The 25,577-nt window shown below is 37.0% G+C and overlaps 1 protein-coding gene across 4 annotated transcripts in view; it reads right to left on the bottom strand.

Moving 5' to 3' along the window:
- Positions 1–23,714, bottom strand: part of clstn1 (calsyntenin 1) — a 69,152-nt gene extending 45,438 nt beyond the window's left edge. For 3 of the 4 annotated variants that reach the window (XM_051662165.1, XM_051662168.1, XM_051662169.1), the window contains exon 1: positions 23,408–23,714. In XM_051662165.1, coding sequence (XP_051518125.1) covers positions 23,408–23,489 — 82 coding nt within the window. In that variant the 5' untranslated portion in view covers positions 23,490–23,714. The remainder of the gene's footprint in view (positions 1–23,407) is intronic. The other variant, XM_051662167.1, reaches the window with a different exon arrangement.
- Positions 23,715–25,577: the final 1,863 nt, after the last annotated feature.

The following is a 25,577-nucleotide window of genomic DNA, read 5'->3' as shown; positions in this document are numbered from 1 at the left end:
ATCAATCAAATAAATAATTGAGACTGCAATTACAGCTGCCACAATTAACTAATTGTGAAAAAAGCCAATTACAGCATTCCATATAGGTCTACTCTCGTTTGTATTTATGACATATTTTTTGCAGCAGTTGAGCATTGAAACCAATCACAGACATGTCTGTTACTCAGTTTATTCGAAATTTAAATAACAGTTTTGCTTTGCAGTCATGCTGCTAAGAGGGCCAATGTGAAGTTGAACAAATGATGCATACTTACAATTTAACTTTACAAATGTATTTACAATCCAAATTATATAATATTTTTCACATTACAGTAATGAAAAATTAGCTTTTTTCCTTAACAAATGAAAAGGTTTTTTTTTCGCCATTGACAATGCATAAAAATAGCATTTATTTCATGATTTCTAAACAGTCTATGGGATTAACGCATTTAGTTGAAGTCTGAAGGCCATATTAGTCTCCAAAGAAAAGTCAGCTCAACATCTAATATTCAAAATATTACGTAAACTAAAAATGTACAAAACATGGCAATTGGAGCAAGAATGTCTATTTATCACAACTGTAAAAAGTTTTTTTTTTTTTTTTTTTTTTTTACAGCATAACAGGTTCACCACCATCCATTCTATAAATTACAGTAATTTGGGTAATATCCACAAATTAAGCCATTTAGCCCTAATTAAATCTTTAAATCTATAGACTGAAATTAGTGGCTAATGATGCAGCCGAGTGAGGAGACACGGATGGCTTGGAGCTGTCTCAGCTCCAGTCACACTCATGATTAGGAGATCTTAGATTAGACCAAGACTAAAGATCTTGTGACACGGATCTACTGTGTGTTTTGCATTTTATATACAGTATGTATATAAGGTTAAATAAGCCCTGTCTGTCACAGTCAAGTGGAGGCGTCTGGAACAAGTCAGCAGCCATATATCAAAACGCTAACTGCTAATCTCAGCATTTCAACCCAAATATTGAAGCTGGCAGGCAGAGAATTGCCTAGTCACAGTCTTGTACATGCTTTATCCAACACACCCATCCATTCAGGTCAAGTCACTCTAACCGGGATGCTAGGATGCCGACAATGTGCAGCCAGCTATGATATGATTGATTAAAAATATTATTGTAAGGACTTATGGCAGATGGCATGTGCCAAGCCCAGATGGGGGGGTCTGGGTCATGAAGTGTTGTGCTATGCATGGCATGCAATCCTGTTAGCCATCATGTAAACCCACTGACACCTAATCCCATAATGAGATGCTCCTGTTTCATTCACTAACAAGGTCATGGACTTGTGAGACTTTACAAAGTGTTGTGGTGTGTTTGTGTCACTTATGCTTTGAAGAGAATCATAACTTTGCAATAAAAAGGCTACAAGTGTTGGGTTTTTCTTATGATAAACTGATACAATTCAGGTCATAGTAGAATTTTGATCAAATTAATGATTTAGCTTCTTTTGTTTTGGAACATGAAAAGAAAAGCCTTAAAAAAGTAAATTATTGTAAAAATGTATCAAAATATATTTTAACATTTTACCACATTGTTTGTGGATATTACTAATAAAATCTAATTGCTATTTTTATTTTCTAATTGCTAATTAATAAAAGAACCCAGGCCAAAAATATTAAGAGCTGATTAATTGTTTTAAATCATTTGAATGATTTTATGTATGAATTTCTTATTTCTTCAGATTCCTTCCTAGCAGATTCCTTAATCCAAAGCAATTTACAGGGCATTTAATTAAAGTGTGTGTGTGTGTGTGTGTGTGTGTATATATATATATATATATATATATATATATATATATATATATATATATATATATATATATATATATATATATATATATATATATATATACAGTATATACAGTTGAAGTCAGAAGTTTACATACACTTAGGTTGAAGTTATTAAAACTCATTTTTTAACCACTCCACAGATTTCATATTGGCAAATTATAGTTTTGGCAAATCGTTTAGGACATCTACTATAATTTTTCCAACAATTGTTTACAGACAGATTGTTTCACTTTTAATTGACTATATCACAATTCCAGTGGGTCAGAAGTTTACATACACTAAGTTAACTGTGCCTTTAAGCAGCTTGGAAAATTCCAGAAAATTATGTCAAGCCTTTAGGTAATTAGCCAATTAGCTTCTTATAGGAGGTGTACTGAATTTGAGGTGTACCTTTGGATATATTTTAAGGCCTACCTTCAAATCTAGTGCCTCTTTGCTTGACATCATGGGAAAATCAAAAGAAATCAGCCAAGACCTCAGAAAAACATTTGTGGACCTCCACAAGTCTGGTTCATCCTTGGGAGCAATTTCCAAATGCCTGAAGGTACCACGTCCATCTGTACAAACAATAGTACGCAAGCATAAACACCTTGGGACCACGCAGCCATCATACTGCTCAGGAAGGAGACACATTCTGTCTCCTAGAGATGAACATAGTTTGGTGCGAAAAGTGCAAATCAATCCCAGAACAACAGCAAAGGACATTGTAAAGACGGTAGACAAGTATCTATATCCACAGTAAAACGAGTCCTATATCGACATAATCTGAAAGGCTGCTCAGCAAGGAAGAAGCCACTGCTCCAAAACCGCCATAAAAAAGCCAGACTACAGTTTGCAAGTGCACATGGGGACAAGGATCTTACTTTTTGGAGAAATTTCCTCTGGTCTGTTTGGCCATAATGACCATCGTTATGTTTGGAGGAAAAAGGGTGAGGCTTGCAAGCCGAAGAACACCAACCCAACCATGAAGCATGGAGGTGGCAACATCATGTTGTGGGGGTGCTTTACTGCAGGAGGGACTGGTACAATTCACAAAATAGATCATCATGAGGAAGGAAGATTATGTGGATATATTGAAGCAACATCTCAAGACATAAGCCAGGAAGTTAAAGCTTGGATGCAAATGGGTCTTCCAAATGGACAATGACCCCAAGCATACTTCCAAAGTTGTGGCAAAATGGTTTAAGGACAACAAAGTCAAGGTATTGGAGTGGCCATCACAAAGTCCTGACCTCAATCAGAAAAAGCGTGTGTAAGCAAGGAGGCCTACAAATCTTACTCAGTTACACCAGTTCTGTCTGGAGGAATGGGCCAAAATTCCAGTAACTTATTGTGAGAAGCTTGTAGAAGGCTACCCAAAATGTTTGACCAAAGTTAAACAATATAAAGGCAATGCTACCAAATACTAACAAAGTGCAGGTAAACTTCTGACTCACTGGAAATGTGATGAAAGAAATAAAACCTGAAATAAATAATTATCTCTATTATTATTCTGACATTTCACATTCTTAAAATAAAGTAGTGATCCTAACTGACCTAAGGCAGGGAATCTTTTCTACAATTAAATATCAGGAATTTTGGAAAAACTGAGTTTTAAAGTATTTAAAAAAACTTCTGACTTCAACTGTGTGTGTATATATATATATATATATATATATATATATATATATATATATATATATATACTATATGGCCAAAAGTTTGTGGACACCCCCTTCTAATTAACGAATTTGGTTACTCCATTAAATCCAGTAAAGAAAAATCTTAATATTTCTTAATTTGTGTGCTTCCAAATTTGTGGCAACTGTTTGGGGATAGCCCTTTTCTGTTCCAGCATGACAATGCCCCTGTGAACAAAGTGAGGTCCATAAAGAAATGGTTTACTGTGTCTAGCATGGAAGAAATTGACTGGCCTGCACAAAGCCCAGACCTGAACCCCAATGATCACTTTTGGGGTGAACTGGAACAACAACTGTAAGTCAGGCCCCATCGACCAACATCAGTTCCTGACCTCGCTGATAGCCTTGTGTCTGAATGAAAGCAAATCCCTGCAGCCATGTTACTACATACAGTATAGTGGAATGCCTTCCCAAAAGAGTGAAAGCTGTTATTACAGCAAAGGGGGAAATTGATGCCTAAGGTTTTGAAATCAAATGTTCATCAAGCACATATGGTGTACACAAACTTTTGGCCATATAGTGTATATATATATATATATATATATATATATATATATATATATATATATATATATATATATATATATATATATATATATATAGGCATTTTCTGGAATATGTCCTGATGAAATATCCATTCAACATAAAATGCAAGCCAAAAATATTAAAAGCTGATTATATTTTTATTTATTTTTTACATTTAAAATGTTTTATTGATCCGAAGATATATAACAAAGAAAAACACAACATATATACACTGAATCAACATTTACATTTAACCTCCACCATTACCCCTCCCCAATCACCAACCTCACCCTGACCCCCAACGAACACCCCTGTGGTCACATATAAGAATACCCACACAAATTTTTTTTTTTTTTTTAAATAATCATAGATAATTAAAACTAACCATCTCTCTCCACAGCACCTCCCCGAGAGTCCCCCAAAAACGGTAAATAATTGCCCCATCTTCTATCAAACAAATCCCAAATCCCCAGCCTTCTACTTAACACCTCCTCGAAAGCTGCCACCCTTCCCATCTCCACACACCATTCCGGAACTGAGGGCGCTCCATCCAACTTCAATCCCCTTAAAATAACCTGCCTACCAATCATCACACTGGTCAAAACCCAATTTTTTATGTGTTTATCCCCCATATTGATGAATATCAATCCCCAAAATATAGTCTGGGGCAAAATGAAATTTGAGTGCCCAAAACATCACAAATAAAACTCTGAACCTTCAACCAAAATTCTTGGATTTTAACACACCACCAAAAAACATGGGTTGTGTCTCAAACTTCTGATTGGCATCGCCAGCAGGTGGGTGTGTCATTAAGATCAAGCCTATGCAACCTAGAGGGGGTCCAATAGAATCGATGTAAAATCTTGAATTGCATAAGGCGCACCCTTGCATCTCTAGATGTAGACTTGACATTTTTCAGAATCCTAGCCCACACTCCCTCCTCCAATACCAAGTTTAAATCTTTCTCCCATAATCTCTTGGTAGAATTTAAAGCTCCATCCCCCAGACTCTGAATTAGCAGGGAGTAATACAATGATGCCTCATGACCATTTCCAAAAGCAGTAATCACCACTCCCAGAGTACCTGCTGCTTTAGGGGGGTGTAAACTACTCCCAAAAACAGTACAAAGCAGGTGGCGCAGCTGTAAATACCTGAAGAACTGAGACATGGGAATCTCAAAATGCTGAACCAAATTTTCAAAGGATCTCAACACTCCGCTCTCATATAGGTCACAGAGTGTAGTAACCCCCCTCACAATCCACTCTGACCAGCAGAAAGGGGACTTATTAACACATAATTTTGGGTTCAGCCATATGCTCGAGGCAACATTTAAATAAATGTCCGAATTAAACACTCTGGACACTTTTGTCCATACTGAGTGCAAATGCAAGATAACAGGGTGTAACTTAACTTCTCCGATTAGTTTGATAGAAAGGCTTTGCAATGGCAAAATGGGGCAAAAATGTCCTGTTCAATACAAAACCAGGGAGGGACTCTCTCAGGTGGAAGCGACCAATGAGCCAAATATCCTAGACCGAATGCATAATAATAAAACAAAATCTTGGGTAGGCCTAGCTCACCTTTGTCAATCGGCCTATGTAACTTATTGAAATGTAATCTGGGACGCTTGCCATTCCAAATGAAGGACTTCGCTATGCTATCAAATTGCTTGAAATAAGAGAGGGGGACATCTACAGAGAGCGATTGTAGCAGGTAGTTGAATTTTGGAACACAATTCATTTTAATAACATTAACCTTCCCAATCATAGATAAATGTAATGAAGCCCACCTGCCCACATTGCTCGAAAATCTTTTTGTTAAGGGGTCAAAATTAACCCTAAATAAATCAAACAAATTTGCTGGGAATAAAATGCCCAGGGTTGCTGAGTAACGAAATACATGTAACGGGATTACGTATTTAAAATACAAAATATAAGTAACTGTATTCCACTACAATTACAATTTAAATAATTGGTATTTAGAATACAGGTACATTCAAAACGTATTTTGATTACTGAAGAGATTACTTTGCATTTTATTGTCATTTGTTTCATTTAATATTTAGTCCTTTCAGATGGAAAACATTTATACATATAAATGATGTGATCCAAAGGGCATTTGAACAGCGGTGAAACACTTTCTTATGATGTGTTAATTCATACGAGCAGACAGAGAAGTATGTTTGAAGTAAGTTTGGAGCACAAGAAATAGAAATAAACCTTGTGTAAATTGTCAGCTTTATGCTAAGCTAAAATGCTATTTCTAGCCATTTTACATGCACGTTACCAGGCACGCTCATATTTTTTAATCAAGACAATTCACATTGGATCATAATTTCTTTTTTTCTAGTAAGACCTTTGATATTAGGGCAAAAATCATATTCTTGATAATAATTTGTAAAAATATCTAAAAATCCTTAAAGCAAGATCAATTTAATTTATCTTGTTTTAGAAACAACACAGCATAAGATATTTAGGTGTTTTTGTCTTACTGTACTGGCAGAGTTTTTATTGTCAAAACAAGTGAAAAAATCTACTAGTGCTGAAGAAGTAATCCAAAGTATTTAGAATATGTTACTGACCTTGAGTAATCTAACGAAATATGTTACAAATTACATTTTACAACATGTACTCTGTAATCTGTAGTGGAATACATTTCAAAAGTAACCCTCCCAACCCTGAGAATGTCCAAATACTTAATGCCCTGTTTGGGCCACTGGAAGGCACCCGGCTGAAAAGCCGTTACCGGACAGTACGCTGTCAGAGCCAAAGCTTCAGATTTAGACCAACTGGCTCTGTATCCTGAGAACTTAGAAAAGGAATTAATAATTCTGTGGAGACAAGGCATAGATCTAGTAGGTTCAGAGACAAATAATAAAATATCATCTGCATAAAGCAAAAGCTTATGTGCCATTCCTCCCGCTACCACCCCTGGAAAATCATCTTCCCTTCTTATCACGGCTGCTAATGGTTCCAGGGCAAGACAGAACAATAATGGGGAAAGAGGGCAACCCTGCCGAGTGCCCCTATCCAGAGTAAAAGAATCTGAAATTAATCCATTTGTTTGTACCGCTGCTACAGGGTGTCTATAAAGTAAATTAATCCAACCAATAAATGTACTCCCGAACCCATAGATTTCCAAAATCTTAAAAAGATAATCCCATTTTACCATATCAAACGCCTTTTCGGCGTCAAGAGAGATGGCAACGACCGGAGTCTGATCATTCGCCACTGACCACATGATATTGATGAAACGCCTAATGTTATCAGAAAAGCTGCAGCACCAAATAAACCCCACCTAATCTATATGTATAAGAGGTATAATAACTTTACTTAATAGGTTAGCCAACATTTTTGACAATATTTTTACGTCTAGCTGGATCAGGGGAATTGGACTGTAACTATTACACTCGCTTGGATCTTTGTGCTTTGTAAGAATCAGACTGATCCGAGGTTGTGTCATGGTTGGCGGAAGCTTTCCATTCTTTAATGATTCCGTATAAATTTCTAACAAAAGTGGAGCCAGTTCTGTAGCATAAGATCTAAAAAATTCAGCAGCAAAGCCATCTGGCCCCGGAGCCTTGCCTGTAGGCAAGGCCTTAATTACCTCGCCATGCTCCTCCAACTTTATCTCAGAATCAAGAGAATTTTTGCACAGTCATCAGTTTAAGGAGTTCTAATGGTTCCACAAAGTTTTTAATATCTTCATCAGTAAACAGAGGTGTGGAACTATAGAGATCAAGTTAGAATTCTTTAAAAGCATTATTAATATTAATATTAAAATTTCACCACCAGCAGATTTCACTGAGGGAATGGTGGAAAAAGACTCTCTCTGCTTTATATATCTAGCCAAAAGCTTCCCTGCTTTGTCCCCCGACTCAAAGTATGACTGTCTTGCCCTGAATAGCCAAAACTCCACCTTCTGTGACAAAACAGTATTTTATCTGTATTTCAATTGGGTCAATTCTCTGAGGCCATCAGACAACATTCAGCACTTCAGCTCTGCCTTGGCACTTTTAATATTCCCTTCCAACTCCACGAGTTCTCGTGCTTTGGATTTTTTGGTGAATGAGGCATACTGTATGATCCGACCCCTAAGAACTGCCTTAATTGCCTCCCAAGCCACACCCACAGAGGATACTGAGAACCAGTTGTTCTCTATATAAACACTGATTTCGGCCTTTAACATTTGTTGAAATTCAGGATTTTGCAAAAGGGATACATTAAAGCACCAACTATATGATTTCTTTTTTTCCGTATGTGGCAACACCTCTAAACTCACCAGGGCATGATCTGAGACTAAGATGTTTCCAACTGAGCAATCAACAACAGACGAAATGAGGGATTTAGAAATAAAAAAATCTATTCTAGAATAAATCTTATGGACTGATGAAAAAAAATGTATAGTCCCTACCAGACGGGTTCAAAAGTCTCCAAATATCTGCAAGACCAAGATTTTTACACATCCTGTGAAGCGTGACTGTTGCTCTAGGGGGCTTACACACTTTTGCTTCACTATGATCAAGGACTGAGTCCATCAAAAGATTAAAGTCTCCTCCCAATATTATATCATGAGGGGTGCCAGCGGCTTGCAATATCCCTTCAAGATCTATAAAAAAGCCCTGATCATCAGCGTTAGGTGCGTAAATATTAGCCAAAATCAACCTTTGCCCATGAATTTCTGCTAAAACAATAATGACTCTTCCTAATTTATCTTAATCTGTTTGAGAGATTTGAATTGTAGATGCTTACTTATCAATGTAACGACTCCCCTGCTCCTACTTGAGCCAGCACTAAAGAAAACATGTCCACCCCATATCTTTCCAAATTTTTCAGCGTCCTGCAGGGAAAGATGCGTTTCTTGAAGAAACATTATATCATATTTCTTACGTTTAAGAAAAGAAATAACCTTCTTTCTTTTTATGGGGTGCCCCAACCCATTCACATTCCACGTGGAGAGAGACAATCCACTCATATTAACATTTGACATTTTGACATATTATAAAAAATAGATTGTGTCAAAATAAAATTATAACGACCACATTCCAACATTAGCGCAACAATCAAACCCAGAACATCCCCCAGAACAAAAACAAAAAAAAAAGAAAAAAGAAAAATGTGTGCATTAACCCCGCGCACAACAGCGCCAACTGGCGTCCATCCTTCTAAACTCAAACAGTCCATGTACGCATACGAGAGCCCCCGTGACAACTTTGCCATCGGACTGCTCAAGTCCAGTGCTTCTATACAAATTTTGTTAGACAGAAATACACAACAGAAAACAATCTATAAAACAAACTCCAACCAATAGCAGGCATAAGCACAAAGAGCATGTAGATTCATCCACATAAATGTCTCGAAGGTGTGTTCCTCCACAAAACAAACTCCAGCCGCAAGCGGAACCAGCGCACACACACACAAAAAAAAAAACCCTGTTCAGTTTCCTCGGGCAGTCAAACAAATGTTCAGTGAGCCGGCTAATTCGGCTGTTACATGAGTGCAACAAATTTCCTAATCACTCCAATGTCCTGCAAGAAATATTCCACAAAACAAACTCCAGCCAATAGGAGGCATAAGCACAAAGAATATGCAGATTCATCCACAAACTGTCCCGAAGGAGTGTTATTCCACAAAAAAAACTCCAGCCACTAGGCAGAACCAACACAAAAAAAAAAAAAAAAAAAGGCACTCAGTTTCCTCGGACAGTCAAGTGAATGTTCAGTGAGTCAGGCCCACTCGGCTGCAACGTGAGTATCACACAATGATTTACTCACTCCATTGACTTTATGAAGGACATGGCTTGCTGTGGGCATGTAAATATTTTGTGGCCATCCTTAATATCTATTCTCAATTTGGCCAGGAACATCAGTGCAAAAGGGACCTACCGTTGATGTAAGAGTTTCATGCATTCCTTGAATCGATCACGTTTCTCTCTTGTCGAATTCGCAAAGTCTGGAAACAAGAAAATGCTGTGGTTCTTCCAAGAAAGCCTTCCTTTACACCTCGCCTCGCATAACACAAGATCTTTCTCGGATGATCTCATAAATTTGGCCAGAATTGATCAGGGCCTGTCTCCCTCTGCAGATCTCCAAGCCAGAACTCTGTGAGCTCGCTCGATTTCCAGCTTATGGCCTGTTATGTTGAGCAGACTTGGGAAGAGCCGTCTAGGAATTTCACCATATCTCGGCCTTCTATGTCCTCAGCAATACCAACAATTCGGACGTTGTTTTGCCAGTTACGATTCTCCAAGTCTTCCAGCTTTTCCCAGATGCGCTCCAAGTCTGCCATGGTCGCTAGCGGGTTAGCAGCTAATTCCCTCTCCGATGATTCCAGATAATCGATCCGTTTCTCAAGATCCGCCACTCTTGTAACCATCTCAGTGAATTTCGTCTCCATGGCTGTGATCGATCGATGTATTTCAGCAAGATCCTCCAAGTCAGCAACGACCTTTGTCAGCATTGCCGTCACGTTCATCAATTGACACCGAATTTCCTTCACTTCACCCTCCAAATTGACACCCAGGCTTTCGGCCTGCTGCTTAGGGGCTTCAGCTTGAGCACATAAGTGTCTTTTAATATCTCCAGAGCCTGAGGATTTTGAATTCTTTGACATATTGTCTTCCTAGAACAGTTAAGAATCAGGATGTATCGAATCTTATGGCACAAAAAGTATGAAAACTAGCAAAGTGTGCAGAGCTCGCCGTTCACACATCCGAACCTTGCATGGCGCCATGCAACTCCTTGATTATTTTTTTAATAATTACAATTGTCTTTTGTTGGGAATATTACATTTTATATTATAAAAGTTTATATTGAGAATCTTAATCATAATTGGCATTTTATACTATAAAATTTATACTGAGAATATAACATTTTAAAGACATTTTCTGGAGTATGTCCTGATAAAATCTACAACAAAAAACCTGGGCCAAAAATATTAAAAGATGGTTATTGTTTTAAATAACTAAAATGGATTTTAACTTAACTTTAATTGAAAATATTGCATGGTGGGTGGTGGCACTACAAAGGAAACAAACAAGGCTTTTCCTGTAATTATTCATTCATAAATTTCTCTACAGGGCTAACAACAGTCTTCAGTAATGGCAAATGGAAGCACGATTAATTTGCATTTGGCTCAGTAACCCATGAGAACTTGTAAATGTTGCAGCCAAGCATAAAGCAATTAAGCTACATACTGTGTTCAACCTAATTTTGACCATTATTTGACAATGGGGACTGGGGGTTCACTGATGAATGGGCATCTTAAAAAATGGCAAGCAAGTCCAAGTGGTATTCTAGGAAATCTGAATTCAATTGTCAGACCTCAGAAACAATAGCAAAGTAAAATGTCCTTCTCGCATTATGATGTTTGATTGATGAGGTGAGGGCAAAGGTTATTGTGTCAGCACACTGGTGCATCCATCTGCTAGAATTCCTCAAGACACAACACAAAGACAGAACAGCCTGGATGAGCATGTGTACTGTTTTTCTAGGCAACAAAGCCACGTATAAAAAGAGATAAAGTCCTATGTGTGTGCAACCATTAAATATCCAAAATCCCATTTTTGTTCACAATTTCAGATCCTTTTTTCATTTCTAAAAAAAAAAAAAAAAAAAAACAGCCTAGGGATGTGCGAAACTGCATATTTTCAAAATCGAGTTGTTGGTGGGTTGCCTGAATGACTAGTCGACTAATCTGTCTTGTATAATTAGGCTGGTTGTGTGATCCCAGATTGATCTGTCTATACGGTTTTGAACACAAGAGTGCAACGGAATGGGACAATCACAAAGATCTCAAGACATGTTTTTAAAAGTTTGAAGATTTTTAACTCGACACAACATTCTAAAATTTAACATTCATGTCAGTTTGTGACACAAATGTGTATGGCCGCCAACCTAGTCTCAAAAAATTAACGAGCAGGAAAAAAACAATTGCAGGAAGTGTTTTACTGCAAACACTTTCTAGGTTTTGATTCAGTTTCCTGGTGAAATGAACACTACAGGCTCTACAACAACTGTGTGTTTTTTTTTTTTTACACACAAATCACAGCTACTATGGCTTTTCATGTCGAATTTGCTTTCAAAACACTATCAGTTAGGATTAGGCATTGGTTAAGGTTAAGGATGTCTGTTTTGTTCAATTCTCATTTATCTTTTAGGACACTGTTGGTTAGGTTTAGGCTACAGTTTTAGGTTAAGGAGGTACATTTTACTCATTAAAACATCCATCTAATATTCACCTTAAAAACCTTGTCTGATTACATCATGTTACTCGCTTTTGGTGACCCCCACTGGACATTTCACTTGAAAACATGCTAAATGTTTTGCCATTGTCACGTAAAATTTCATGAGATCAGGTTGTGCGTGGCTGTAGCAATGGTGATTAAAGCGAACAACTAAAGTACAGGACACTATGAGCATGCTAATTAAAGCACAACCACTAAAATTTTTAAAACTAGAAAATTTCTATAAGAAAAAAAATTCCAGATAAACTAGTCAACCTCAATAATCGACTAGTCAGTTGTTGGATAACAAGTCAACCAAAGTGACCTGTCCATAATAAACTTGGAATAAACAATCTGGGCTTCCTCCTGTGACTCCTCCTGTGACTCCTATTCAGAGGCACATTTAAACAATTTAGGAAGGGGTAGCTATTTCCAGTCAGTATGGCCCAGAACCCTTTTCAGGATAGCGTTCACACCCAGAGTGTGATCTATTGCAGCCTTTGTAAATTAACACCACTGAAACCTTCATTCTCACCTCTGGTGCAAGTGAGCTGTGTTTTCTCACAGAGCATACAGCTGCTTCACAATTCAAGGTCTGTCAGTGGTAGTAAAAGATAACTACTTATCTCAACCTCGGCAGACTTGGAAATGGATTGGCTTTCACACTTGATGGGTGTGTAGTTACTCCTCAAAGAGACTTTTAAACGGCCCTCTTTTTGAAGCATCATCGAAAATTTGCTGCCGTGGTTTGACGTCTTCACTGAGTAGATGACATTCCCACATGAATAAATGCAGGACAATGGGGTATCCTAATCTGCCTTACAATGGCCTTCTTTTATACAAATCACCCAACAATTGATATCCCACCTCCAAAACAAAATCAAGAAGCCTGATTAGCATTAATGCAACATGAATACACAACTCATGAAGGTAGAATCCTAAAACTCAATGCAAATGTTTGGTTTTGAGGGTTTAATGTTTCCTTTTTTCTTATCTGTCTTTTTGTAATAGAGATGTTCAGTCATCTGTTTGTAGGCCAACCAAGAAGGCTAATTCACTATTGCTTCCCTAATGAATCTGCAATGGGTTTTAAGAATAACGGCTTGATTTAGATGTAAAATAAATCTGTGGTTGACATTACTTTAAGAGACCTTCATATTCTGTTTCAAAACTTAAATTACACACCTCAAACATGAAGCTAATAAGTTGCTAACAAGTGGCTAGATAACTTATGGCTCAAAAGTGCTAATCTCTTCCAGGTTTCATTAGCTGCAATAGCTAAACTGGCACACATACAGAAATATTTATTAAAAGAAATGTTAAATCAATAGCATGAGGCATAATCAACTTGGGAAGAAAAAAATTTTGCTAGTCCACTAAGCACTTAGAATGGAGTGAATGGGGCCAGTCCATAAACATTAAAACACACATTGCTTCACAAGACATAAACTGTTTACTAACCTTATCTGTGCAAAGTTATATCCAATATTACAGGGATTTTACATGATTTTAGTGTGATAAAAAAAAGTACAACTTTGTGTAAGAGATTTTTTCTCACTGAAATCATATTAACATATAATGTTTACTTCTTGTGGCTTTACTTTTCAAACAGTGTGCATTTTAATGTTTATAGACTGGCCCCATTCACTCACTTTGTAAGTGCATTACTGTGACTGCATTTTTTAATATATATAAACAAGGGACGAGTCCAAATTATTTACTGTGGTAATCAACATTATGCTACTAATGCTGTTGTTGAGCCTAACTTGTATTGAACCCAAAACTTTCATATTTTTTTCCCCGTGATAATGACAATATACCTCACAACCAAATTGGAGAGCACAAATAATCTCCTTAAGGGCTCAGACATAAGCATTCACATCATCTATCATGCTTATACAAGTGTGATTTTCTGAGGAGAGAATGGGCATCTAATTGCCTGAACTTCACAAAACTTATATTGTAGCGACACATGGGCCATTTAAATGTATTGGCACACTGACATATCAAGCAAGCTTCAATTTGTCAGCATTTCAGTTTGACAGCCACACTTAAATGTTTGCACAGGAATTATAAAATGGTCGCTGCTTGTTAAAGTGGGCCTAATCAGTCACAGAGGATTGATTGTCTGCTGAGGTTTAAGACCCTGTAGACAAATGCAGACTGGTCTCCCATTTCCCAAAATATTTCCCAGTCACACAGGAGGGGCTGTAAGCTACACCAAAGCAAGGGGTCAATGTGTACTCAAGGAAGAGTCTGTTTGTCCACTGGAGCAATCGCAACAGAACAACAAGGCAAAGCCGTTTTTAGGACAGGTGGGGGCAGGGCGGTGTGGATGGTGCTCAATCACAGCTCAGTATGGGGCACACAAAGACCCAGTGAGAGTGAAAGTGAGCTGTAGCCTTGGAACACAGAGCTGCTTTTCATGTCTCTTGAGGCAGTGCTACAGACCTCTATGCACAGGTAACACTTAATCTCTGGTTACCTGTTCCCATGGAGCCCACGGTGCTGACGCAATGAGGCAAAGAATAGCAGAGATGTATTTATCAAGCTAACAAAGAGCAAGAAACACAGATAGACACTGGATGAATGGGCTATCCACAGCCCTCATCATGTGAACTAGCCTGACCTGTAATAGAATCAAGTCATGATTTTATGGATAAGGTTATCAGTCAAATACTGTAGGTTTCAATAAATAGCCACATTGAGAGCCCCATATCTCTGGGATTTAACCATATGGCCTTAAAAATGAAGATACAAAAAGGAAAGTTTATTTTAAACCAGAATCTAAAAGGACATTACAATATCTTTAAAGGAATATTCTGGGTTCAAAACAAGTTAAGCTCATTTGACAGCATTTGTGGCATAATGTTGATTACCACAAAAATTAATGTTGACTTGTCCCTCCTTTTCTTTAAAAAAAGCAAAAATCTGGGTTGGAGTGTGGCACTTAAAATGGCAATCAATGGGGCCAATCCGTACTCATTAAAATACTCACTGTTTCAAAGGTATAGCAAGATAATGTAAATAATATGTGTGTTAACATGATTATAGTGTGATAAAATCTCATACTAACCTTTTCTGTGTAAAGTTATACACAATGAGCACTTTATTAGGAACACAATGGTCCTAATAAAGTGCCCGACGTAGTCTTGTGCTGTTGTAGCTCATCCGCCTCAAGGTTTGGCACCATACTGAGTAAACTCAAGAGACTGTTGTGCGTGAAAATCCCAAGAGATCAGCAGTTACAGAAATACTCAAACCAGCCCATCTGACACCAACAAGCATGCCACAGTCAAAATCACTGAGATCACATTTCCCCCCCCCCCATTCTAATGGTTGATGTGAACATTAACTGAAGCTCCTGACCTGTATCTGCATGATTTTATGCACTTCACTGCTGCCACACTATTGGCTGATTAGATAATTGCATAAATAAGTAGGTGTACAGGTGTACCTAATAAAGTGCTCAGTGAGTGTATATCCAATTTAAAACTTTGTTGCCATGATGATGTAACGCTGTAAACCCTAAAACATCTTTACAGCTCAAATAATACACAAGTCTAACAAAAGAAAATATACAAGTGCTATTATAAAATTATAAGCTTCATATTTCTCCCTTTAAACACTCCATGGTCCCATTAATTTCCATTGTAAGTGCCTCACTTTTTTAAGAAAAGGAGGGACAAGTCGAAAATATTATTTGTGGTAGTCAACATTATGGCACAAATGCAGTCGATTCAGCTGAACTTGTATTAAACCTGGAATATTCCTTTAATACTACTTAGTTACAGGCACTTCAATTTTGGAAAAACAACACAAAAATGTTTTTTTTTTTTTTCCTTCCAATTTTTGGATTCACACCATTAGCATATGCAACAAGGGGTGCTGAAGTCAACTGATCTGACCTGTAGTTTTGCTCCAAAATCATAGGTGAAAATTAATTATCATTTATGTTTATCTTTCACTTGTAAAACAACGGCATTTTGAGCTGGGGACCAATGCTTAAGTTGACACGGAAAGACCCTACTAAGAAATTCAGACATTAACATATAAAAGCATTCTTATAAAATTATAATTATAATAAAATATCAATTCATACATAAAAGCATTTTCACTAATGGTCTCAAACTTTTGGCCCCCATTGTACAGTATACAGTATTTACACCAACTTCTGCATATCAAGCATTCTTCTGGTCATTTTCAGCATAAATAACAGTTGTTTTCAGCCAAGTTCCCAGTAGATCACAGCAAGCAAAGCTCCCATTTCAGTATCAAGACAAACAAAAACATGCTTCATGCTTTATTTCAATTGCAGCTTATTATTTTAGGAAGATCAACAACAGCAGTCAACTGACTATCCATGTGAGTCAAATGGACAGACATTTAACATTCAGTATGGAGTGACCTATTCTTGACAGATCACTGACTCAATTCAGCCTGCAAAGGGGTCAATTAAATTACAACTGACTGCCCAGCCGCCTATGACTAAGCTGATTGTCTAAAGGAATTTGTGCCACACCATCTGCACCAATATTGAAAAACTGAAGCAATTTTATTTTATTTTTTCAAATAGATGACATGTTTTGGTATTTGTTATGTTAAGTCCTTGGAATTTAAGATTTGCTACATAATTCGAATGTCTGAGCTGTTCTTAACAGTGGGTGCATTGTGACACACGGCTCTAAACTCTCGGCCAAGAGACCCTTTGTTTCCCATAGTTCAAATTCCACATACAAACAGCACAACATATGACAATTTTGGATCCACAGAGTTCCACATATGCACAATTTCAATTATTCTATGATAAATTAATCTGCTCTGTGCTTTCAAAACATTTAAAATAAATCATAAATGTAATCAAGTTCTAACAGTATGCATTAACACCAGTCACTACGTTGTCTACATTTCACCGTGAGGAACAATGAGTCCAGTGCCTCCTCCTGAGAGAACTGGCTCATTTCATCCATCCGTCTATGTGGAGTTATTCTCTTATCACTGTTTACAGAATTAATGGAACCTTCACAGGCTACTTTGAAGGGAGAACTGCTAACAGATGTCTAGCTTTCTGCAAAACCAACACTTCAAATGTGGTCTAGTTTCAATGTAAAGAATCCTTTGAGATTATCCATCAAGCCATCTGTAAATTAAGACTTCTACAGAATTCACTCTGCAGATGTAGGTAAAACATTCAACCGGGGGGCACGGGTGCTGAACAAGCAGCTGTTTATGTGAAATCTCCTCCAATTTGAAATGTTCTGCACTGCTTAAGGGCTCTACAAGCAGCTATTAAAAGATCTTCTCAGGTTTAAAGGTTTTTGCCCCAACACGAGAAGGTATGAGCAAGTCTAATCAGACAGAGTTCTACCTCTGCACTTCTGTAAATATGTTTATTTAACCACAAAGCTGTATGCCTACTTTTGGCAGATGCATGTACAGCTATCAAGAGCTTTGAAACGAAACTGTGACAAAATTCCACTGATAATAAAGCCCTTAAATGTACAAAACATCTTCCGCAACATTCTTTATTGAATGTTCAACATTTGGAAACTTGCATTTCCCTGACAACTTTTAAAATGTGCTTTTCACAGGGCAAGACTGGGAACACAGTTTGAATAGATGCATTATAGCAAGCTTGAGGCATCCTTCAATGACATAAAGAATGGCACCCTTCTCTAACAGTAGTTTTATTATGGATTTGTTAAAATATTGTCCGAAACACCACAATATCACTTTAGAATATATTGGCCAGGTCACAGATTGCAAAGGAACACACCTCAATGCCAATGTTTTACTCAACTCAACTGATAACAGCAGGGAAGTGAGCAGGTGTTTAAAACAAAGCTAGACAAATTCAACAGAAACCCTGTCAAATCCATCAAGTGTAATAAATTTATCCAAGGCTAATAAGCACTGTGTCAGACACAGTAACCATCTGTGGAGGTTGACATTTAAATTTGTGTTCCAAACCAGAATAAAGAAAAAAAAGGAGAAACTTGCAAGAATTCACAAGTGCAACACTTCAATCAATTTTCCCAATGCTGAAAACCTAGCAACATTCAGAGAGTCATTAGTATATTAATCATATGTGTTTGTGGCTTACATTGCTTAGATTAAAGAAGCACTTAGTAAGTTTTTTCTCATTTAATAAGTTTTACTTCTAAGAAAATGATTTGTAATTTTGAAACATACGTATAATATCATGAGCACTCAACTGCTGTGATATCAGTAACATTATAAAATCTGTTTTATTCTACATGGAGAAGGTCCCCTCATGGGGGCTGCCATGTTAGAATCACATGACCAGCCGTATACTGCTCGCTTCATCTCAGTAACTGCCGTTATTAGACACTTTCGCTGAGGGATTAAATTAATCCTGACTGACTGTAGGGAATAGTGAATTTCTTTAAAGGCACAAGTCATTAAAAACTACTGCATCTGAATGATGCTGGATCCATGTGCGTAGGTGTCCGTATTCAAAACATCCCATATTCAAAAAAATACTGAGTGCAAACTAGTGGTCGACCGATATGGGTTTTTAATGGCCGATGCCGATATCTAGAGAGCAGGGTGGCTGATAGGCAAATACAATGCCGATATATCACACAATATAATATAGTAAATAACATAAACATGAAATTGCTAAAAAAAAATAATAAACTCTTATTTAGCACAATATTTACTCAATTTCACACAAAACTTTGTAAAAAAGAATAAAAAATGTATCTTGTATTTTAAATGGTAGATAGCAGTTTCTTCTGTTTTCTGTTTAGTCATCAAATTTTAGTCTTTTATTTGCACATGAAGAAATTATTAACATATTAGGAAGAAGAAAATAATAGTACACACAGTAGTCCAGCAAACATGGATGGCATGTCCACGTTAGCAATCGCATTTACTCAAAAAATACAGAATCAATCGAATTATACATACAGTGCATAGTGAATAAGACATTTACTTATAGCACATGTGAAGCGCTTTTACTTTGAAGTTGCACCAGAGAATATTTAGCAGAGACTGGCCACTTCTATTAAAATTAATGGGAGAAATTAGAATGCCCAACTGCAGTCAACGGTCAACGGATGTAGATCGGAAGTCCCGCCTTAAAGGTAAAAGAGCCAATCACCTTTTAGATACAGACATCACCTGTCAATCAACTCGAGAACGCGCATTAGCTATAAAAGCTGGGAAAATTTAGTTTTTTAGCATAATCTGAGGTAAAGCAGCACCATTTATGATACAAGTGTTGTCAGATTTTACTGCTGATTTGAAATATATTCTTTGATTGTAATCATGACCAACCATTTTGGTCTTTCCCCATTCAAGTAGATAGGAGCTGCACTGTCATGACTGGAAATAGCTTCCCGAGAGTGTTCCAAAGATGGCCGACAGTGGACTGACTTGCTAGAAAGACTTTGGTTGCACTCACGCACTCATGTAGATCCAGCACGAGCAGCAATCTCCAGACAGTTTAAACAGCCTAGATCAGATTGGATTGGATTGTCCTCATGATTTGTGAATCAGAGGAACTTTTGATCCTGATCCTGAAGTTTTGATTCTGGCTGATAGAATACATGCTTCAGAGGAAGATATTAGGTGAGCGCTCAACGGGAAGAAAACGCTGGATTTTTGTGAGGTTCATGAATTACACCTGTTTAAATGAGATATCTGCATATTTGAAAACGGTATATAATATAAGTTTTATTGATATTTGCCTTTTATCATTAGAAAAGATAGTTTAAAGTGACAGGGAACTGCTGAGGAGAGGCTGAAGAATACGTGCTTTAGAGGTAAATAAATCAGCGCTCCACAGCATACTGGATCTGCTGAAGTTGTGAGGTTGGTTTATTACATCTGTTTATTATTAGCAGACGGTATATATGATATTAGTTTTATTGATATTTGCCTTTTTATCATTAGACAAGACAGTTAAAAGTTACAGGGAATTTTTGAGGAGAGAGAGGGAGAATGAAACAGGCGAGCACTTTAACATTATGACCATTTAAATGAACCGTGATTGGTCGTTTACATGTCTCAGTCGCTTCACATGCAAGCAGGCGATTTTCAGCGCCCTCAAGAAAAAAATCGGCCAAACAGGAAAATTTATCAGCCGATGCCGATAATTAAAAAAGTCAGAACATCATCCGGTTTATCAGCCTCTGCGATATATCGGTCGACCACTAGTGCAAACTTTAATCTTAAAGGGATAGTTCACCCAAAAATGGAAGTTCACTCATTATTTACTTACCCCCATGTTGTTTTAAACCTACAGAACTTTTTCTTTTTTAGTACACAAAGGAAGAAATTTTGAAAAAATGTTGTTCTCGGTTATGTCATTTCACAATGGCAGTTTATGGTGACCACCTCTTCAAGCTTCAAAAGGACACAAAAGTATAATTCAGAAGTCTAATAAATTATTAGGGTCTACGTGAACTGCTGCTATCGTGCACTCTCTTGAAGGCACTCAGGGGAGCAACATTTGGTGAAGATATTCACTAAATAATTAATTAGATTGCGGTTTGTTTCTCACCAAACCTTATTGTATGCTTTCAGAACAAGGCATGAGTCACATGGAATAATATGTTTTTGTATTATGTATTATTTTTGTATTATAGAGTGGGGATGGGTGTGGAGAGCAAATTTAAAATATTATATGGAATACCTACCATATTATAATGTATAATCAACACTATTTGAGTGTAACTTTTAAATTGAGCACAAACTACTACTATTCAGTGTTACTTTAACTTTGGTTTGGTGTTAAATTAAAAGCTCTTCATCAACTCCAAACTAGTGTCCTTGTACTCCATACTGGGTGTTAAAATTTTACACTCTTGGAGTTTGTCATTTAACACTATTGCAGTGTTAGAAAGTGTAAATTTAATATCTTTCCGGTATTTTGCATATAAACACTGGAAAGTGTTGATTTTAACTCTGTGGGTGTTAAATTTCCGATTTCAAATTTGCAGTGAATGTTTACCACAGACATTATTTTACTCATAAGTTCAAAACCCATTATAAAAACTAGAGATGCACCAATCCGATACCTGGATCGGTAACGGCTCCGATACTGATGTTTTTAGACAGATCGGGTATCGGTCCGACGAACCAAATCCAAACCCGATACTGTGTGTTAGTCATATTCGTTACTGTCAAACTCCAAAAATGAAAAAATAACCATAAAAGCACCATTAAAGTAGTCCATATGACTCATGCATTTTAATCAAAAGCCACTTGAAGACATACGATAGCTCTGTGAATCGCAAAAGGCTGAGTTTAATAAGTAAATACGCAGAGCGTTAGTGAATGGAGCTGCTATGTTGACACAAATATAAGCACGCGCAAGCTGGTGAAGCGGTCGCGGCTACTTTCATATGCGAGTGTTACTCACAAACAACATCTCAGATGTAGATGATCAATAGATTAGTTCACATATAATATGCATTTAGAATGGCACCAGAGGAGCAATTTACCAGAATTTGAATAAGATGTGAATTAAACCACTGTGAAGCCTACATACAGACACATACAGGACTATCTGCCTGATGGTTTTCAAGATAAAGGTGCACAACTGAAATATATTACTGTTGTATTTAAAAATTCTAAAAGTCAATAATAATAATGTATTATTATTATGTAATTTCAAATCATAACAATATTTGAGTTGAATGGGTTCTAAAAAATAACTCTGAATGAAAAGTGGATTAATATCTTACAGCTAAACTGAACAAAAAGATATTTGAATCCTTTAACTTCCAGATACAAGTTTTAAAAAATGCAAAGAAACCTGGCTTCTTTTCTACTGAAGACTTAGACTGGAATTACTGCTAATTGTGCTGCTACATTACCCACTAGACTAGTTAACAATAAAGTGTTTCTAAATAAGCTATACATTTATATTGAAATAATGTGTAGTTAGAGGTTTGTGTTTCTTTACATATAAAAGAGTACCCCTTAATTCTTTCCACACAATGAGATATTTTAAACTGATTATGCAAAAAAAACAACACTGGTATCGGATCGGGAACGGTATCGGCCGATACTGAGATTTCAGATATCGGAATCGGAAGAGAAAATGAGTATCGGTGCATCCCTAATAAAAACTCATAGGAATATCCCCAGGGAACCAATGGCTAATTTTCTTCTGGGTTTTTGGACTACAACCTGAACAGCTCTATTACCATCACCCCCTATATTAAATGATTATATATTGGATTTGATTTGTATTTGCAAGCAAACAATATAGTTATTTATATATTATGATATTTCCTTCATTAGGTCCACGTTAAAGTGCAACTAACTGTTAGATATGCACTTTTAAGAAAAATGAACAAGGTCACTAATAGGCAAGATATTTCTGGAAGGCAGCGTTTCGCAAGCAAATGCTTCGCACATATAGCCGTGCGTGTGTGTGTGTGTGTGTGTGTGTGTGTGTGTGTGTGTGTGTCATTGCTGTACTGTCTGCGCTTGCACCTGCAGCGATGTCCTTCACTCATATTTGACTGCGTGTGTCCCATGAAGATGCATTTTAAAAACCAGACCACACATACTAGTATTTCACACGGGATCTGCAATAAGCACGGGCCTTTTAATCTCTACACTTAATCATTTTATAGGTATATATTAGGCCTAATAGAAATCACAAACAAGTTAGTCTAGTTATCGGATACAATTACACAAACAGCCCGGGGGAATGGAGTAGCTAAAATAACGTAGATACAAAAGACAGATTTTACCTCAAAACACTACTGGCACAGAAGATTGTTGTTGTAAAGGATTGACACTCGAAAACAGATGTCAAGTGAAGCGGAACCGTGAGGGGAAAGTGGACAATTCACAGCTGACAGGCCATAGAAATTAAGAAATGACATCTTTTCGTTATGAGCCGGCAAACTGCAGTAGAAACAGATTTGTAATACGGTGCGATGTACGGTACGCGCGACAGCGCAGGACTCTATACATCCATTCGTCTATTCCAGGACGAGCGTCATTAACTGAACCTTTTATAATTTATTACAATTATTTTTTATTTCCAGATTTTTCTTGTTGGGTAGGCTAATATTTGAGCAGAATTTAAAGAGACCAACTTTGAAATCTTGAATATAAAAAATGTATGTTATTATTTATTTATTTATTTTTTTACGTAACAAATGTTACATATTTAATTTAGAAGAGATAAATCTTACCTTTGGATGCGTCCACCGCGCATAATAGTCCTAAAAGCACACCGACTGCAGAAGCGAAAGGTTTCAACCCGCCGATCCGCATCGCGCCTTCGTAATAAAAACACCGAACGATGTAAACAACGTAACTCTGTCTCCTCTTGCCCGATAAAATCTAATTTCGCTTGGTGTTTAAAATGATCCAGGAGATGTATATCTCGGATTAGTACGGTAGTTCTAAGATGGCTGCCGCCACCGCCGTTCAACTTTCCTCTTTCAATCACCGTTCAGTCTCTCTCGCCGTTCCGCAGCTGCATCCAACGGGAGCGGTGTCTGGCTGACGTCAGGACTGTTATTGTGGGAGTGCGGGCCGCCCGCTTTGCCCTTTGCATAGCCAAACCTCAGAGCGAGATAAAGAGAGGGTGTGGATGTTTTGTATGTGTAAAACAGTGTGTTCTTTAATCCTCTCCAGCATTTTGAGAGGACAATGGCAACTTTGGTAAAGCAGCATCCTCAAAATCAACATAGCATTTTTAGCTGAATTGTTTTTTTGTTTTTTTTTTAGCTAAATGTGGCTGTCAGATGGTGTTTGAACAGAAGCCAGAAGATTAGAAAATAATATTCAAATATATTTAAAACAGCTAAGGTTGAATTTCTTCCAGTTTGTGGAGACCTTGCTGTATCACATTTGGTAGACCAAGTACAACAGAAACACTGTGAATATTTCCCGTCTAATGTAGGTTTGAACTTTCATTTTCAGTATGCATATTCACATTAGCATCCTCTCATGTGTGGAAAATTTGAAGAACATAGTCCACATTGATCATATTTTTTCATGTTCTTTCCTTCATGGTGAATAAATCATTATTTCTGAGTAACCATGAAAGGAAACTTTGCTTGTTGTTATCATTGATTTGTCTGCCTTCAATCAATGTATTGGGACATTCTAGGATGGACGGTCATGGAGAAAATCAGGCAAACATGCAAGGTGATCAGCGGAGGACAGATGTAGTATCACAACTGTACCCGCTACATAAGGGCCATGGTTGCCAATGCTCCTTCTAGAGTTTTGTTAGCTTTTATTCAGTCAGAAAGCTTAGATAGCTACGCAAAACAAATTAATGAATTTAGATAGATAGATAGATAGAATTTGAACATGAAAAGCTATTTGTGGAACTCAAAAAAGATTCTCCTATGTCGTCAGGTTATAAAATCCCATTTGGTTCAAAGTGGTACCTTTTTACTTCAAATAAGAATAAATTGAAATAAACTGGTCTCATTCTCCTAAAGTAGAGACCTCAGAGATTTGTATTGGATTCTTATCCAATAAGGCTTCATTTTTCCTCTTAATTTTCCTCTAGAAATATGATTGTAAATTAGTATTTTTGGTTTGTTTGCATGTGTGTGCATGTCACAGGGTGCCTCATATCAGGGTGAGGAAAACTAAGAGAGTATTTCCAGCTGATGTGTTTGAAATAATAAATATGCAAGCATTAGCAATATTTGAAAACAATCACAGAGTATAAAAGGTGTCCATATATTTCACTTAAGTCAGGCATAACGCCTTGTTTAGGACATTACAACTGTCCCAGGGTAGTGTTACAACTGTACCTGGTATGGGGACAGTTGTAACAAAAGCACTCCTTGATTTCAAACACTAATTTTAGAAAACAGGATCAATGTATGCAGGTTTTTTGCATCTTTTTTTAGTAGATAGATAAAGGTATCTTAATGTGAAGAAATTGCATGTTTATTCAGCTCTGTATTTGTGCAGTACAACTGTACTCAGTCTACCCTACATACACAAAAGTGAATGGTAAGAAAGGGCTTAAGGTCCCCATAAAACACATTGTTTTTCTTAAATGAGTGGAATAGATTTGTTATGAAAAAGTGGACTCACATTAACCGATCCAATCACAATGGAAATACATTTGTTTATAACATAGGCTTCTTGAGATGTAATGAAATGCAGAATGTGATTGAAATGAACATAATTGTTAACCCTTTTCTTAAGTGGTGATTTTGAAGATGTATTATCATAATTTGTTACTCAAAAAATCATCTTGCTATTTCAGAAGTATTTCCCTAAGTTGACAAATTTGACCCAATATGAATAATATCACTATAACCCTAGTGTGGGGTAAAATGTTCCCTCGGCACCTTTTTTTAAATAAATACATTTTAATCAAAGCAA

The sequence above is a fragment of the Myxocyprinus asiaticus genome, chromosome 29 (assembly GCF_019703515.2).
Source record: "Myxocyprinus asiaticus isolate MX2 ecotype Aquarium Trade chromosome 29, UBuf_Myxa_2, whole genome shotgun sequence".
Taxonomy (NCBI): Eukaryota; Metazoa; Chordata; class Actinopteri; order Cypriniformes; family Catostomidae; genus Myxocyprinus; species Myxocyprinus asiaticus.
Note: the sequence above shows the minus strand (reverse complement) of the source record. Positions and strands in the feature narration are given on the sequence as shown.